At 40.4% G+C, this 18,880-nt stretch overlaps 1 protein-coding gene across 1 annotated transcript in view; it reads left to right on the top strand.

Annotated features, from left to right (window-relative positions):
* The first annotated feature begins 11,377 nt into the window (after window positions 1–11,377).
* MRPL3 (mitochondrial ribosomal protein L3) overlaps window positions 11,378–18,880 on the top strand; it is a 36,472-nt gene continuing 28,969 nt past the window's right edge. Inside the window, exons 1-4 of the mRNA XM_019630990.1 lie at window positions 11,378–11,624; window positions 12,695–12,879; window positions 14,110–14,201; window positions 16,139–16,237. Coding sequence (XP_019486535.1) covers window positions 11,533–11,624; window positions 12,695–12,879; window positions 14,110–14,201; window positions 16,139–16,237 — 468 coding nt within the window. The 5' untranslated portion in view covers window positions 11,378–11,532. The remainder of the gene's footprint in view (window positions 11,625–12,694; window positions 12,880–14,109; window positions 14,202–16,138; window positions 16,238–18,880) is intronic.

Consider the following 18,880-nt stretch of genomic DNA (forward strand, 5'->3'; position numbering starts at 1 on the left):
TTGTAACTATTCTGCCTCAAGACCTTAGAGAACAGGTTCATCTTTGATTCCCCTGTAGGATTTAGCACATAAATAGCAGACGGCACATAGGATTTGAAACAGAGGGCACACATAGATACAGAGAACAAATCAATGGTTGTCAGAGGAGAGGGGGCTTGGTGAAAAAGGTGAGGGGATTAAGAAATACAAATAGGTAGTTACAAAATAGTCACAGGGATGTAAAGTACAACATAGAGAACATAGTCAATAATGTTGCAACTACTATGTGAGTACTAGACTAATGGGGAAGAGGGTCACTGCATAAATTATATAAATGTCTAACCACTATGCTGTACACCTGAAAATAATATAACATAATATTGAATGTTAACTGTAACTAATAAAAAAAACTTAATTAAAAAAAAAGGTGCTTAGATATTTCTTGAATGAAGGAAGCATGTAGGCCATGCACTGACCTCTACTTCACTTCCTTACATGAAACAGAACAGAAACAGGAGACACAGACAAATTGTTACTAGAGTAGATAAAATCATTCTAGTTGCCACTGCTGGAAAAGAGCAAAAGGACAGGCAATTATAATGTCCTCCCCTCCACCACCTCTAAGAAACCCGCTGTGTTCCTTCCAAATAGTCTATATCTACCACTTCTGACTATTTCTCAGTGTCCATTATATGATGACCCACTACATTTTGCATTTTAAGATCTGGAATAAGAATTCAGAATTATATATGCATGAAACAAATGATGGAGAGATTAAGATCAAGTCTCTCTCATATTTTTGGAAACAAGAAGGAAATAGCGATTAGTGTTCTCTAAATTTGCTGGGAGATTTCCTAATTTAATCTGAGGAAAGTTTGAGGGAAAATGGTTCCTTGTCCCACAGCCTGGCTTCTCTTTCCTCCTCAGGAAAAGCACTGTGCTTTAGAGTCCAAGAAACATCCATTATCACCAGCACCTTCCTACTGCTTGAGACCACCCAGCTACCCAGTGTTGGGCTGTTGCCCTGTGCTCGTGGGAGAAAGAGCTGCATTAAGGTGACAAGGTCAATTTCCCTAAGAATCAATTTCTGATAGTTTATTTTGTTGAGTGACCAAGTCCCAGATTCCCTTTTGCAGAAGGACTTTCCCACTCAGAATGACATTTTACATTTAGGCATTTCCAGTCTAGTTGATATTTCACTTTAAAGATCATTTCCCCCCTTTCCTGCTGGCCATAGCTTAAGCAAGGAGACATTTTATAAATAACTTCTGCTTTCAGCCATCCAAAACAGCGAATCTAAAGGCACCATATCATGTAGAGTGAAAAAAATAGGGATGGGAATTGGGAGACCTGGGTTCTAAATCAGGCTGTACTATGTGTGTTGCTTTACTAGGGATGTTTACTAGACACGTGGTCTTGGACATTTTGCCTAACCTCTCTGGTCAAAGTACTTTCCTCATAGGTTGTTGTGGGGGTTAAATGAAATAATACTTGCAAAACATTTAACATTACACCAGACATTATATAAATGGTTCAAAAAGTAAATTTATTGTGAGCATTTTCATTATTACTATTACTTCTGTTATGGTATAACAAGAGTGTCTTTTCCAGAGAATACACATTCTCTCAAACAAATTACTGTTCCCACCATGACTGACTAACTTGAAAGAAACAGTTTTCCTTTAAGACAAAGATTGCAGAGCCACACCTGACATTCCCTGCAAAGCTCCTTCACTGGGGGTTGTGAATTCCAAGAAGAAATGAAGAGATGGAAGGAAGAGAGGGAAGTGGGCTTAGCATACTACACCTTGTCTAGAAAAGAGCCCTGGCTCCCTGGTGGTGGTGGTGGTGGTGGTGGCGATGATGGTAATGATGATGATGATGGTGATGGTGATGGTGGTGATGATGATGATGGTGGTGGTGATGATGATGATGATGGTGATGATGATGATGATGATGGTGATGGTGGTGGTGATGATGATGATGATGGTAGTGATGATGATGATGATGGTGGTGATGATGATGATGATGGTGGTGATGATGATGATGATGGTGATGATGGTGATGATGGTGGTGATGATGGTGATGATGGTGATGATGATGTTTTTAAAAAATGAAAACACTACACTTGTGTATGTTGTATTTCTATGGTATTAAAAAGAGATCAGGAAACATGGGCATAAAGTCCACTAGAGGCCAAAAGAAAGGCAACGAGATCTCCTAACATCTTATTCAGAATCTTGCATGATTGCATCAAGTTGAAATTGTTCATGCAGAAAGTACCAATGAGAAAGCTAGAAAAGGCAGAATTGAGATTTTTCATAATTATTATAATATCTAATAGAAAGTGAATATAAGTATTGATAATAATAATAGTCAGCATTTTTTAGCTCTTTCTATATGCTCAGTACTGTGTGAAGCACTTTATATACATCATTTCATTTAATCTTTACTGTTGCTTTGTGGTGGAGATTTTTTAAATCATATTTTATGGATGAGGGAACTCAGAGAAACTGATTCATGGTACATGGAAATAGTAGCAGTGACAGGATCTGAACCCAGATCTTCCCAGGAGGAGGCAGAAGGAGCATCTCAGTGGACAAGACAGAATCTGTTTTCCTTCTGTTAGACATTTGGTAACCCAAGTTCAGGCCCTTTTTCCCAACTTTTGGTTCTGGGGTTGCCTGTACTACTGTTGGTGTGGTAATTCTGGCTACTCTCAGTATTTCACATCAGATTTCCATATATTTTTATTTTTCTGTTATTGAGGTATAATTCACATACCCTAAAATTCTCCTTGTCAAAGTGTACATGTCAGTGGTTTTTAGTATATTCACAAAGTTTTGCAACTACCACTGCTAAAATTTCCAAGTATTTCTGAGGCTCTTATTATAAATATAGGGGCTCCGGGAGAGCTGGAGAGATGTATACTCTACTATATTCCCAGCCTTTAAAGAATTTGCAGTCTAGTCAAGAAGATATAATTTATCAACTTGAGGCTTCTTGCTACTTATAATAAAAGAGGACAGTACCGTACAAGAACATATATACACATGGTAAGTGCACAAAAAGGACAGGAATAAACAACCAGGGCTATTGATGATGAGGGAGGCCTCATAGAGAAGGCAGGCGTTGGAGATGAGGGAAAATTGGAGAAGTGCTGTGAGCAAGGAGGGTGTCAGATGCAAAGAGCTCTCAGGCTAAATAGCCTGAATGTTAAACTCTTGCCAAGAATAACTATTTGCCTTACTGAGAGACTGGCTGGGACTTCAATAGGAAATACAAAAGAGATTAGATGAAGCCAAGTGATTTCAGCCAGAGCTCGCCGCGTCTATTTAAAGGTAATTTATATAATAGTGACCAGCAACTCCTCTCAGACAGTCGAGTGTGACACTCATATGGTTTCAGTGGGATGTATGCTTTGTGGAGCGAGGATAACATTTGGCTGTTGGTTGGAAATTCCTGCTTTAAAAAGCCAGTTTGTTCCACTTTGAAATAAAGTGGGAGTGAAAGCCATGCCCCATGATGCTTCATGGTTAATAAAACAGCAAAGGCATTTCTGCCTGGGCATAAAAGATTATTTTAAGCATCATCTCCCAGGCTCCTTGGTTACTAAGGGAATCCTGTCTCAGCTCAGTGGCGCAGACAAGCGAGTTGCCATGACAATCCTGCTAGGCCTGGTTGGAGTCTAAATACCACAGATGGAGGAACCACTGTCACTAGCTGGTTCCTGAGCAGCCTGGCAGTGCCCTCTTTGGCCTTTGCAGTGTGCCACTCCTCCTCCTAAACCCCACCTAAAACCACCTCTGCTGCCCATTCCTTGCCACTAGGGGGCACAGGCACAGCCAGAAGGGCCCTCAGGGTCAGTGGCTCCCCCTGTTCAATGGTCAGTTTCCTCTTCTGTCCCAGAATGTGTTGCTTATGCTAGGAAATGAGTATATTCAAGTCTTCTTGGGCATGTACAGTCTTTCAAGCCTGGCCTTTGTCTGTTTGAATAGAGGGAATACTAGATATTTATGAAGAAGCTGCACTAGGAAACAGAAGAAAATCTGAAATAGATCTTATTTTCTTTCCTGTAAACAAGCTAGACATAATTTTTAAATAATAAACATTTTACAGGGTAGATTTGTCATGGTGGTCAGTGATTAGTCAACCCCCGCAGCTACCTGGAAGCAATTTCATTCTTCCACATGGACATACACCTGGTTTTTGTGGCAGATTATATTTTCTAAAGATAGCTGTAACCATGTCTCCCGTCTCATGTGCTCTTCTTTCAGTGTGACTTTGCCATGTTCACAATAAAGAGTGGATTTGTGTTCCTTCCCTTGAATCTGGGCCAGCTTGTGTCTGAAGTGAAATAATCCTATGTGACTTCTGAGGCTAGGTCATTAAAGGTAATATAGCTTACACCTGGTTCTCTTGGTGTGCTTGCTCTTGGAACCCAACCACGATGTTGTGAGGAAGCCCAAGCAGCCGCATGGACAGACCACATACAGGTATTCCAGCAAACAGCCTCGTTGAGGTCCTAGCTGATAAACAGGATCAACCACCAGACATGGAGTGAATGAGCCTTCAAATGATTTCACTCCCCACCTGACACCACCCCTGGTCTTGAAGTCATCTCAGATGAGGCCCAAACATCCTGAAGGAAAAAAAAGCCATCCCAGCTGTGCCCCTTCAGAATTCCTAACCAACAGAAGCCACACACATAATAAAATGGTTGTTGTTCTATGCCCAAAAGTTTGGGGTGGTTTATCACCAATAGTAGCTGGAATACTTTACTTACAATGTCCTTTCTCTACTCTGCTCCTGGGCACTCTTACTCTCCCCTCAAGGAATAATTCAGATGCTACCTCCTCTGTGAGTGTCCCATCCAGGCACTTTGTATCTACACTTCTACTTTGGCACTTATATGTTGCCACACAGCTGTCCAGCCATCTGTCCCCCCGCGCTTAACCCTAAACTGACCCTTTTGAGGACACTGCTCATACACCTTGCGTCTCCCTGTTTGGCCCCAAAGAATGGCCGGTTAGTCAATGACAGGTAAGATTCCTCATGGGAGGAACAATCTAAGACAGGCACGGTCGGTTGGAGGCCATCAGGAGAAATTTTGGGGCTGATGAAGGCGGGCATGAGCCCTCACTCGTTCCCACAACAAGACGGAAGGTTTTCTACCTCTGTAGCTACATTCCTTCCCTCAACCTGCTTGGGAAGTGACCTGATGGTGTGATAGTATCTGTCCTCAGCATAATAATCTTATCTTCCTGGGGTCATATGCATATAGGGTGTGTGAAGGCAGAGCATCTGTCTTATCGCAGTGGGCGGACTCTCGGACTGGTAATAGCAGCTTGCAGGCATGGGTAATTTGGCTTGAGCAAGTTCTTAGGAATGAGGCTTACAGGCTGTGGAGAGAACAATGCTACTTCCTGGTAGGTGGAGAAATAAAAGCGGTGTGTCGGCCCGATTCGATTCGGAGCTCTCAGTCCACGAGGCTGGAGACACTTGGCCCCACGCTCCTTTAACTCTTGACTGCGGTTTCTTTTATTTCTTAACTCTTTGCCACCCCCTCTCATTTTCCCACTGCTCATGTCATGCAGGGTGCAACAATCATACGGCTATTTTCCTTCTCTGTCTTGCCTGCTACGTGGTAAGCTCCTCGAGGACTGAGATTGTTTTGTCTTGCTGGTTTGAAGTAGAAGCAAAATAGTAGAGGGGGAATTTTGGAGTCAAATTATTTTGAATTCCAGCTGGGCTACTTATGAGCTAAGTGGGCAAGTTAGTTACTCCTTGAGTTATTTCATATACAATCACATATGTAAATTGGTAAACATACCTCGCATTATTGTCAGGAGCAACTTTGATGGTATATATTCTGAGCCCAGTGCCTGGCATTTTTAAATGCCTGATAAATAGTAGGTATTATCGTTATTATGTTATTATCACCTCATTTACTGCAGTGTGATTCACATTTATTTGATTTTTCAACCAATATTTGTTGAGCACCTGCTCTGTGTTATGCACTGTATATTTTATAGCTGATATTCCATAAATAATTTTAAAAATATATGAATGTACAAAATAATGCAATTGGCAATTGATTTGGATTTTTAATAGGTATGAGCCTTCCTACCAAAAATTCATTTTCTTAGACTCAAAAGTAAAATTGAAAATAGAGCAGTGACTTTTTTTTATCTTAATGTTACATCTCAAAATGGTCCAAAATCAAGGTCTGTTTATTCTAGGAGTTACCAGCATTTAGAATTTTAAACTTAAAGGTTTATGTTTGTTTTCTATTGCTGCCATAACAAATGACCATAAACTGAGTGGCTTAAAATGATGCACATTTATTCTCTTACACTTCTAGAGGTCAGAAGTCCAACATGGGCCTTACTGAGCTGATGTGAAGGTTTTGGCATGGCTGCATTCATCTCTGGAGGCCCTAGGAGAGAATTCATTTTCCTGCCTTTTTCATCTTCTAGAGGCTACCCACATTCCTTGGCTTGTGCACCCCATCCTCCTCCCCTTACTTCATACTCCAAACTAACAATAGCAGGCTGAATCCTTTTCATCAGCCAGGAAGGTTCTCTGATTTGGGGGCTCATGTGATTGATTTAGGGCCCACCCAGGTAATCTGGGAGAATTTCCATATCCCGAGGTCCTTAACCATAATCACATCAGCAAAGTCCCTTTTGCCACACAACAGAACACATTCATAGGTTTCCAGGGCTTAAGATGTTGATCTCATTATTCTTCCTTTTGCGAGAAATTTCACTAAAAAGGTTGGAATAGGCCTCACCTGGACAAACTCTGCTCCCTTACTATTGCACAGGTGAGGCAGCCGAGAGGTGAAATGACTCAGTGCTAAATTTAGAGCTGAGGCTGAACCCCAAGTCTCTTGACTTTGAGTCCAGAGTTTTTTTTCCAAAGCCTGTTTTTCAAAGTGTGGTTTGCTCACCAGCAGCACCTACATGACCTCGAGTTTATTAGAAATGCAGGTTCTCAGGTTCACCTCATACCTACTAAATTGGACTCTGCATTTTAGCAGGATTCCCAGGTAAATCTTTTGTATATTTCAGTTTGAAAGGCACTCATCTAGGACATCACAGAGCCTCCTGTTTCTTTCCTGACAAGAAGGTTGTATATGATTGAATGAGGGACTATCTCAAGCCTCATTGCTTTCTTTAGAGCCAAACATATTCTGATCCAGATTGATCAGATCTCTAAAGATGCAGACATAGCACTACCATCTCCAGTCCTTGCTTACCTAGGGCAACTTCTGGATGCCAAGCTGAGTGTTCCTATATTATGTCACATAACTTTCTCTTCTTAGGAGAGAGGCAGTACAAGAAAGCAGTAAAGCCCTTGGATCCTGGAGTCAGCCTGCTTGGGCTCAACTCCTGGCTTCACCCTCTTAACTTAAGATCTGTGACCTTGGACAAACTATGTATCGTCTCTGTGTTTCAATTTCCACACTATAAATAAGGATGAGAATAATAGCACCTACTTCATAGTTGAGAAGTAAATGAGTTAATATATGTAAACCACTTAGAATCTGCCACTTAGCAAGAGCAATGTGTTAGTTATTTCTCATTCTTCTGGGACCCCTTCCAAGTACAAGCAAAATCCTCAATGAACTCAGTCTCTAGGAATTTCTCAAGACCGTATCTTCTGGGCTCAGAGGGGACATTCTGAGCATGGTTCCAGGTGACAAGAGTATTCACTGATCTAGTGCCACACTCCAGTGGTCAAAACTACACTGGCATCAGAAGGAAGTCCAGGGAGAAAGGACTGCCTATGGCTGAAAGCATTTGGTTCACTGGTATGTGATGCTTCATAGTTTGTGACTAACATTTTTGTTCAATCATCAAAGAGCTTTAAAGAAACACACATGGGTCTAATTGCATTAATTTTCAGAACCATTCTGAATACAATAGAAGGGGCCAGGATGCTGAGAAACTTTAAACCCATATCACTGCATGACCACACTGCATTTTTAAAGGCTTTATGAAAGTCAAATCTGTTTCCATTCTAGTCATCTCTTGGAACCTTGAAAGCTAATGTAGGAATTTATAAATAAATACCGTGCTTTTTAAAGCATTACACTGAAATTTAAAATTGCAATTTGGTCTTGTTGGAGGACATTGAAGCAGAATTCATCTTCTTACTGAGTGAGCATCTGCAGATTTTACAAAATGGATTTTTAAGTTTTCTATTCTAGTGAGCCATGGAATCTCAAAGTTCAAAATTTGTTAAAGTCAATTTTATCTATTTTCTCACCTTCATATCTCTACCAATTTTGAAATATGCTAAATTATCTTTAGAAAAATGGAAGAACACCAAGGATAATTTAATGAACTCACTTTAAAAATATTTTTAATTTTAAATATAAGGCATGTTATGAACTGAGACAGCATAAATTAACATAAAATGCAAGTTAATCAACAATGAAATATTTATTCTGTAATAAATCAACCATACAGGACATATCACAACACTGTAAGAATTAACTGAAGAGCCTTAAGGCAGGAACACAGAAAAGACATTTCCAATAAACCTTTGGTTTGATACCTACTCCTTCTATGGGGATTCTCTTGTGTTGGATATGGCTTTAGAAATTCAGACATGAAATTATTCTTAATGTTTTATTTAATAAGGAGAATATTTATTATATCACCTTTTGATCTGAATTAGAGGAGTAAGAATTATGGAATTGTAGTACAGTAAGTCCTCACTTAATGGCGTTGATAGGTTCTGCAACTTTAAGTGAAATGACATATAATAACACTAATTTTACCATAGGCTAATTGATATAAAAAAGAGTTAATGCCCTACAGCATTTCAACAATGTTATAACAAAATGATGTTGAACAAAAGGATGTGATTTGAGGACCTGCTGTAGTACCAAAAAAAAAGGTTGTGGAAGTTATCTTTGTTCCAATGAAGAACTGAAGTCCAGAGAGGCAAAGGGGTATCAGGGTCCCAGGGTCTACGGCAGTCTCTGAAAAATGACATCAGAAATTATGGGAAGCTGGAACACACTACCTGAGTGCCCGAATAGAGCCCTGACTGGGTTCCTCAAGAACTGGGTGGGTCTTTTTCAATTAGCAGTGACAAAATCAAGTATGATGACACTTCTCATCTCCAGCTGGCAATCAGAAAACATGTGCTGTGTAACAGCAGACCAAGCATGTCTTGCTCTGATTCAAGTCAGCAGTGGTGCCTGCTGAAGGTTTCATTGACTCAAGGTCTCCATTATGGACCAGGAGGGATTTGGCACTAGGGGAAAAAGTTAGACTGAATGACTGCTTCCTCAATCCTCAAAGACCACTGTGCTTGATATGTTTACTTATCAGCTTTCTCTTTAACCATAAATAAATTCCAATGCAAGAATAGCAACATATTTGTCATAGAGAGCCAAAGAAACAAAGTGGTGAAAATTACAAGCTCTACGGTCCTACTGCTTGGCTCTTGGCTCTACCACTTACTATCAGAGTGATCTTAAGTTAGGTAATATCACTGTGTTTATTTTCTCAACTGTAAAATGGAGATAATTATAGTAATATCACATGGGGTTGTTATTAATATTAAGTGAGAAAATATACTGAAAGAGTGAAAATGAATCCTGTTAGTAATGAGACTGCAGTGTTTTTAATGGAATGTCAACCCAATATTTCTACCAGACCATACCCAAGGCCACACTACTGCTACAAAAAGACTAAGTTCCTTCTTCTGCATGATTTCTGCTTTCTTACCAACATCATCCCTCGTCTCACTTTGTTCTTCTTGCCTCCAGAACAAAATTATTGAGATGTCCAATTGCTGGACCATCCTTGCTTCTTGATAGCATCCATTTCAAAACAAGTCCCTGCTTCCCTGACACCACCTTAAAATTCACCCAGAATAAGTTCAGTCCAAATATTATACCAAGCCCCTCCCAACTCATTCATCTTGAGACATCCTCAGGTATACACACTGTCTTGCTGCAGCAAGATAATTAGACTTAACCTTTTTTGTGTCAGGTGTGCTCCTGGTGGTCTTTGATGGGCTTCCACAATACTGAGCACATACTAGGTAGGACATTATATGCACAAGAAATGCTAGCTATTGGCAGTAGTAGGCAAATCTTCTCCCCCACCCCCCCAGCTTCTTTGTGTAGCATACCTCAAGACATGCTTGTTCAATGAAGAGCCATTCTAAAGTAACTGTGAAGCCAGGTAGCATGACTAGGATGGAGGATGTAATTTTTCCTCCAAGGCCCAGTGTTATTTGGAAGTGCCTAGGGTAACTGCAATGGTAATTGGTGAAACTGGAAAAGCAAGCAAAGCTTTTGAGCCTACTGAAGTCCTAGTAGTAACCAGGAATTGACCATTGCCTGGAACTTTTAAGTCAGGCTAGCCAGATCTGCAATAAAAAGGAGAGTGTTAAAATAGCTAAACTTTTAAGTTCTTATTCCTGAATTTCTACAAACATCCATTTGGCAATTAAGGAAACGGACTTTTGAAGTAGTAGAATGAATGCTCAAGGCACTCACATGATTAGGCTGGAGCTGAAACCCAGGACAGGGATTTATTTGTACAGAAGGTGTATTAGCTACCTATTGCTGTATCACAAATCATCCTAAAACAATGATTCAAAATAATAGTAATCATTTACATTCTTTGGTAATGTCTTCTGGTTAAGAACCTGCGATTTCCTTAGCTGGGTGGTTCAGGCTCAAGGTCTTTCATGAGTTGCAGTCACATAAAGGGTTGCCTAGGCCTGGAGGACCCACTACCTAAGTGGTTCACTTTTGGCTGAAAAGTTGATTCCTCTTCATATGGGACTCTCTACAGGGCTGTTGGAGTGTCTTCAGGACATGACCACTGGCTTTCCCCATAGGAAGCAATCTAAGAGACCAAGACAGAAGTATCAATACCTTTCATGATCCAGCCCTGAAAGTCACATATCATAACCTTGGCCATATTCTATTGTTAATACATGCCAGCCCTGTTTCAGTGTTGGCTTTGCCCATCTGCCAGATGTGCTATTTTAGACTAACACCAAAATCCCCAGTGTTCCCTCATTTATAGCATAAAAATAACTTCCTTCCAGGGCTATTTTGAACATAAACCAATACAAGAATATCAAGCACTGCTTAGTACAATGAGCTACCTCACAGAGGGCATTATTGAGATGTGATTAGGCTTCCTTAAAAGCCTGTCCCTTGTTCACCTCTAAAGTTTAAACTCCAAACATTCCCCTTTTTTATTTCAACACCCCTGGAGAAACAAGTCATTCCCCGCCCTCCCTACCCCAACTCGGATCCAAGGTAGGACTATTCTGGAGGCAGAACTCTAGTTCCGGGTGCTGACCACGGTGCCCGGAGCTCATTGCGGACCGGACCGGAAGTGGCTCCCGCGGCTCTCTTTCCGTCCCCGAGCGCATCAGCGGACACCTGGCGGGAAGGCTCTGGAAGGATAGCGGCGGGCGCGTGACGGCAGCCTGGGGACGCGGTGAAAACGGAGTGGTGGGGTCCCCGGAAGTGGAGCAACCCGAGCCCTCTCCGGCCCCTCCATGCTTGGTTGGAGACTGCTGGCTCAGACCGGCGCCCAGGTGCTGGGCCGCGGCGCGGGGGACCTGGGTGCTCCCCGGGGCTCGGGAAACAGGTGCGTGTGGGCGAAAGACAGTGTGTGGGTGTGTGGGCCCTGTAAAACTGAGACTGAGCAGTGGCATGCCCCGACGCGGAGGGGTCTGCCCTGGGTGGATGAGGAAGGGCGCGTGTCCAGACCTGAGGTATGGAAGAGTAAGGAGCGGTACTTAAGGAAGTGCCCTTTAGAGGACTGAAGGGGTGTTTTTTTGTTTGTTTGTTTTTAATGCTTATGGGCCAGCGACTCGCAGCGAGCATTTCTAACGGTAATAATAATATCTATCAATTAATGAGCGTTTTCTATGTACTAGATGCTCTATTAAGTATAGTAGTCGCCTTAGCTCATGTAGCCTGACTTGAGAGAACTATGATTAACTTTTACAGATGCTGTCATTATTTCTTACTACCATTATTCCGTTTTGCAATAAAAAGAGAAAACGGAGATTTGGAGAGAAGTAACTTGCCCAAGGTCACTCAACTAATAAGTGCAAAATTGGGACTCTAACTTGAATCATCCGGACTGCCAAAGAGGGATAGACTACAGAAAGCTTAATTCTTTTCTGACACTACTTGCAAAAATTATCTCCTTCCCGACCTCAGTGCCCTAAGGTCTTTTCTTGGTGTGTTCAGCTGATGAGAGATCATGTCTTTTAAGTTTGCACATACAGTTTCTTGACCACTCTGAGTCTAGGCCATACTATTTCTGAGAAGTGAGCTTATCAGAGAAAGATCAGCATTCATTTCTGCCATTTCCACCGGATATGAACTATTAAGGTACACATTCAGATGTGTCAGTGGCTTTTCCTGTGTCTAGGAAGGACTGCTTTGTTAGAAAACTGTTTATCCCAGAGGGGAAGATGAAGAACTTTTCCTCCAGGGTAACCAGTTTTCCTCCAGGGTAACTACATTAACAGTTAAAATGCGAATCCCATGATTGTCATAAGGAAGGTGAGGAAAAAACAACTTGCCCCAAATCCAAACCCTTTCCTAAGGTCCTGAGGACACTTGCCAATTCATGTGGCCCTCCTTCCCTATATAAATAAGGAAACTTTTGAATTGTGATTTGTTTTCTAATTTTTATTTTTACAGAACAGACCTCTGGCTTTTCGTTAGGAGTCTCCATGGCAAGAGTGGTACTTGGTGGGATGAGCATCTTTCTGAAGAAAATGTCCCGTTTGTTAAGCAGTTGGCCTCTGATGAAACTAAAGCCCAGTTAGCAAGTAAACTGTGTCCTCTGAAAGATGAACCGTGGCCTATACATCCTTGGGAACCAGGTAGTTATTTTTTATATGATGAGTTCTCCTGATTACTTTGTGGCTGTCACATTCAAAATTATAGTGACTGCTTGATAAATTTATCATCTCTTGAATTTATTTTTTATGTCTTAAGTTAGTCTGTTTCATTGTGGTTTGATTTGCAAGTTTATTTCCAGCATCCTATTCTACTGTTACTGAATGTCTGATGATAATCAAGACTTCCTAAAGAAGCTGTTTTGTATGTGAAAGGAGAATCATTTTGCATACATTTTCTTGTTTCCTTCATATAAAAAAGAATATAAAAGTAAGCCAGGGAAGGGGCCAGCTGAGTGGCTCAGTTGGTTAAGAGCTCGCTCAAGAATGCGAGCTCTGAGCAACAGGGTCGCCAGTTCGATTCTCGGCCTGAGCTGAGCTGCTGCTGAGCTGCCAACAGCTAGCAGGATGGCTCAGCTAAAAAAATAATAATAAGCCAGGGAAGAAAAGCTGAAAGAGTATAATTGTAAATTGTAATGTGTCACACAGATATTTTCAGTTGGGATGCTCTAGCACTCCAGGTTTGCCCAGCGTAACCCCAGAATCAGCTTTTTGTACCCAATAAAGGGCTGAACCCATATGTACACAGACCAAGAAGAATACGGCCTTTCCTGTTGAGAATGTGGTTTCTGGTTGGGGTTTATTGTAACAATTGAATTGTATAGTGGCCAAAAGTTCTTAGTGGAGCAACTTTTTATCAATTTATACAACACATCTAAGTGTCATAATGGAGGCCAACATATTTTAGCAACATGACCACTTGTGACATCTTGTTTCATTTATGGAGTTCCTTCAACTCCACTATAACTCCAGCTCACTTCTTAGAATTTGAGTGGTAAATGTTTTCTAATTAATGAAGTTGGATATGAATTGAATCTAGGAAACCAAAGCATCGTGATGGATTTATCATGCTCTCTATTAAAGCACTATTTTAAAACCAGAATATATCTGTTTAGCTGTTTTCTTTATTTTGTATAGTTCTTATATTTATTCATTTTGTTGACTACCAATAAAATGAGATTTATTGACAACCAATATCATGTTAGGCATGGCTGAAGGTACTTAATCTGTAAGAAACAGTTGTGTTGTACTCTATGAATATATCAGCATGTTTCGTATGTGCCTGCTGCTTATATTGATACCACAATACTATTGCATCATGTTTACAAATGTTGAAAAAGCTTGTGTTAACATTCATTTCTTTTTCATTGCCAGGTTCCTCTAGAGTAGGCCTCATTGCATTGAAGCTGGGCATGATGCCTTTATGGACCAAAGATGGTCAGAAGCACGTGGCCACGTTACTTCAGGTAAAAAACAGGAGATGGAACAGATCTGTCTGTGTGCCATGATCTATTTGTGCAAACCTAAATGGGCAACATTTGTATTCTGAAACATGTGACTGTGTGGTGAAGAATAGGGTAATTTGACCATAAATACTAATAGAGAACTTTACTTCTGATGGTTTCAGTGAATGTTCTCACTCTTGCCTAAGTGGTGGTCTTCTTGATACTGGCATGGGATAACTGGGGCAATTAACAAAAAAAGATTGTAACCTAGTTTCTTACAGATCTAGTTTGACTCATAATCAGAAAAAAATCTCAGTCCCATCATATTTTCATTTATGGATTATTTTTCAACTCCAAATTGTAATTTAGATCTCTTTGCAAACTCAGAATGTAATACTCTTGCCTGGGGAAGCAGTATTGTGTTCCCTGAAGTAAGGTAGACTCCTCTAATGGTTAAAAATGTGGGCCCTAGGACCAGAATCTCTTATTTCAGGTCGTGGTTCTGCCACTTCCTGGCTGTGTTCTTTGGAGCACTGTGCCTCTTCTGTAAAAAACATAACTTTATGTTGTAAAAGAGATAGTTATGATCTACCTCAAAAGGTCATTGTGAAGATTGTACAAGATGATAAATGTCAAGCACTTAAAACATAAAACAATGTTAAATGTCCAATGAATGTTAGCTGCTGTTGTCTTTATCATTATTATTGTAGAAAGATCACTGATAAAGTTAGGACACCATCATTCCTCAAATCACTTTGGACAACTCAGGTCCTCTTTGGGGCCCAGCCTTAGACAAGTGATTCAGCAGGTGGTGGTCAATAAAAGGAGAGCTCATGCACATAAGGACTTAGAGTGCTGATAGGCACAGAGGGCCTTTAACCCTTAGTAAATTTTTATTAGCTCCGATCAAGGATAGGATTCTAGTTTCTAGAACTCTAAGGAACTTTAGGAGCTTTCGGAAATGACTGGTAGATTATAAATTGGTATGACCGCTTCAGAAAACAATTTAGCGTTGTGTGGTAAAGTTGAGATAAGTGAACCTTACAGTCTAGCAATTCCATTTGTGACTGTTACTAGAAAACTTGAGCAGGTGTGCACCATGTTAACTGTACAACAGTGTTTGTTGCAGTATTACTCCTAATACTCCTAACTAGAAGTAACCCACGTTTATCAGCGGTAGAATGGGTAAATACATTGTGGTATATTCACATGATAGAATGCTGGCTAGCAGTGAAAAGGAACAGAATGGAGCTGCATGCAACAATATGGATGACCCTTACAAATAGAATCTTGAGTGAGGGAAGCAAGACGTGGAAGAGTACTTAGAATCTGATTCCATTTACATAAAGTTTAAATCAGGCAACACTAAACTACATTATTAAGCAATACTTTCAAAGATATAAAGAAAAGAAAGTAAATGATTACCATAGATATCAAGAGTAGTGGTTATTTCTGGGGCAGTGCATCTCAAACTTCAGAATCACCGGGAGGGCTTATAAAACAGAGGTTCCGATGTAGTAGGTCTCTGCTGAGGCCTGAGAACTTACTTTTCCACCACGTTCCCAGGTGGTGATGATGTTGCTTGTCTGTGGACCACACTTTGAGAGCTACTGCTCTAGGAGTTTTAGAAACCTGTGGGGTGGTGGCAGGGAGTATTGGGAAGAGACACACAGATGTTTGGAGGATTCCACTTCTTGACATGGGTAGTGGTTGCGTGCATATTTTCTTTATAAAAACTCAATTTGTTGTATATTGTGTTTTATGCACTTTTTTGTATGTGCTGTATTTGACACTTTTTTTCAGAAGTTATCTGGATTGTAAGATTATGGTTGGTGTTAGAGGAATAATAAGTAACTTTAGGGAATTCCTAATTGTCCTAGGGCCTCAATGTGACTGGTGTATAATGTTAAAATGTATCTTGGCACAGACTTATTTTTTCTTAATGTTTGTATTTTTAGGTACAAGACTGTCACGTTCTAAAGTATACTCCAAAGGAAAACTATAATGGAAAAATGGCAGCCCTAACTGTAGGAGGAAAAACTGTATCCCGTTTCCATGTAAGGATGTATTTTCATTCCTGGAATAGTACATTTCATTTGTTTCAAATCTGAATTTCTTACAGTTTGAGCATATTCCATAGCCACAAACTTGCGTTTGTCTGTGAGGTAAATTGTGGATTTGGGGGAGGCAGTCTAGTAGAGCCATAGAGCCCAAGAGTCAGAGAGACTGAGTTTGTTCCAGTATTTCCCCCCTCTATCTGTAACAAGTAACTTTACCCCATAAGCTGCAGTATTTGCCCATCCATAAGATGGGGATAAAAATACTGCTTACATAAGAGTTTAGTTACCAGGATAACATGAGGTTTTTCAAATGTGCCTTGCATGTAGCAGACACTCAATAGGTGGTACCTATTTTTTAATTTTGTTGTTTTATGTTTAATTTCACTGTTTTTCTAAATTGTTTCAACAACTGACACAAACAGCATGTGAGGGGTAATTCTGTGTATATTAGAAGGAGCTTTCAGTATTTGGGGAAAAGCCACATCAGATTTTTTTAAATGAAGTATTTTTGCCAAGTAGCGTACTAATAGAATTCTGAGTTTGTAGTTTAATTTTGAAAAATCTGGGCAATTAGTATCCTTTATTGGGTGAATAAAAGCAGAGACTATAGAGAATACCTTTCTAGAAATGATGATGGTTTTCACTAATGGTACTGAAACATTTTTAGGTTTACTAAAATGTTGCTTATCTCTAAAATACCTTTCCATTGTAAATTGTTTATGAAGTGAACATGGATAGAAGTTAGGACACAGCCTGTGCTATGCAACTGTCAAAACTAGCAAGTGCTTATTGTGTGCCTCCTGTTTCCTGGTCATAGTTAACTTTTATTGAGCACTTATTACACGCCGGGTACATAAGTGTTAAACCTTTACATTTATTATGTAACCTTTTCAGCCTCTGAAGCTAAACAGGGTGAGGAACTCACCCAGGGCCACCCACTGGTGGGAGGTAGAGTGACAAGCAGACTCCAGAGCCTAACTTTCTTAACTGTGTCTTGATATCCACTCTCTGGGAACTCATAGGCAAGTGGGGAAGATGGACAAATAAATCAGCCATCTCAATACAGTATTACAAATGCAGCAAGCACAGAATAGGGGCGGCCAGTTCTGCTTGGGCAGATCCCAGAGCTTTCACAGGGAGGAGACCAGAAAGGAGATTGTGTTGAAGATGTGCCAGAGGGAACGGTCTGCAGATCTGCAGAAGCAGAGACGTGGGAGAGGGTGTGTGCTTGGAAAGAGAAGTGTGCTGTGTCTCGGTCTCAGTGTGTGGGTGTGGGGCCAGTGGAGGAAGGTGGTAAAGGTACTTCTGTCAGGGTAGAGGGCTAAGGAGTTTGGAATTCATCCTGTAGCCTCCAAGGAGTCTTCTGGATTCTTTAACCAGGGCAGTAACGTGGTCAAATTGTTATCTTCGTCAACTAAATCATAAGAATCTGGATGCAGGGAGGACTTTTAGGAGGCTGTTTTAAGCCCTAACGGAGAGTTGATCAAGGCTTTTGAACCAGGGCAGTTGCACTGGGCTTCGAAGGAGCAGGGATATGTAGAAGACTGGGTGAGTGTGAATGTGTGGTGAGAGGACTTAGGCATAGAGCGGATTCTAACTAAGCAACCAGGTCTGTGCTTATGCTGTAACCTGGAATTCGGACAAGGAAAAGGAAACTTCGGAGGAAAGATGTGTTTGAGGTGTTCAGAGAAAAATCCAGGTGGAGTTTTCCTGTAAATAGTGGTATATACTGATCATCAAATTGGCGGTGGTTGAAATCGGAGTCCTATAGCTTAGGAGGATTATAGACCATTTAAGCCTGTCTCGTAAGTATTAGAAAAGTTAGCTATTTTTGCATATTATGGTAGTTTATTTTTCATGAAAGCTTTATAGCAATATCCTGCTATTAATTTTTGACAGTTTATTGACTAATAATTTCAGGGTTCAAATAATTCCACAGTAATTAAAAGCACAATGAGATACTTATGGAAATTTTTTAAAAATGTCAAATGGTTGAACCTTTAACTGTGTAAGTAGGTGCCAGCCTTCATGTGAATCGTGTGAACAGTTCTTTGGTTTGGTAGGCACCACTGTTTTCTAATTAATTATGTTTCTTTGTTTTTGTTATGATTCACACCATCGTTATTTTCATTACCAAATGTGTAAATTCATGACTATGGCTTTGATATTTGTAAATCAAGCATCATGTTGGGATAATCCAATTCTGCTTCAACAGACCCGTCAACATTACTTCCTCACGACCATGAGCTAGTAGAAAAACATGTGGATGTGGGGTCGGAAGAGCCGAGTCTGATCCTGATTTCTACCATTAGCTCCTCCACTCCTGCTTTGTGAACATCCATTTTCTCATCCAGGAAAACAGGGAATTGGGCTTGATGGCCTCTGAATTCTCTCCCAGTTGTAAACGTCTCACATCGATCTCTAATATTTTTGTTTTCTAGAAAAAACAAAAGTTTTGGGGGAAAATGTAGTTGCCAGCTCAATTTATTCTGTATTCCTTAGTGATGAAGATGTCTGCCAGATAAAATTTTAACATAATGTTAATAAATAAAATATTACAGAAATGATAGTTCTGCTCTTCCATACTTAAGACTAGTCTGCATATTTTAAGCGTTATTTCTTCAATGAATATACTGCACA

The sequence above is a fragment of the Hipposideros armiger genome, unplaced genomic scaffold (genome assembly GCF_001890085.2).
Source record: "Hipposideros armiger isolate ML-2016 unplaced genomic scaffold, ASM189008v1 scaffold_969, whole genome shotgun sequence".
Taxonomy (NCBI): Eukaryota; Metazoa; Chordata; class Mammalia; order Chiroptera; family Hipposideridae; genus Hipposideros; species Hipposideros armiger.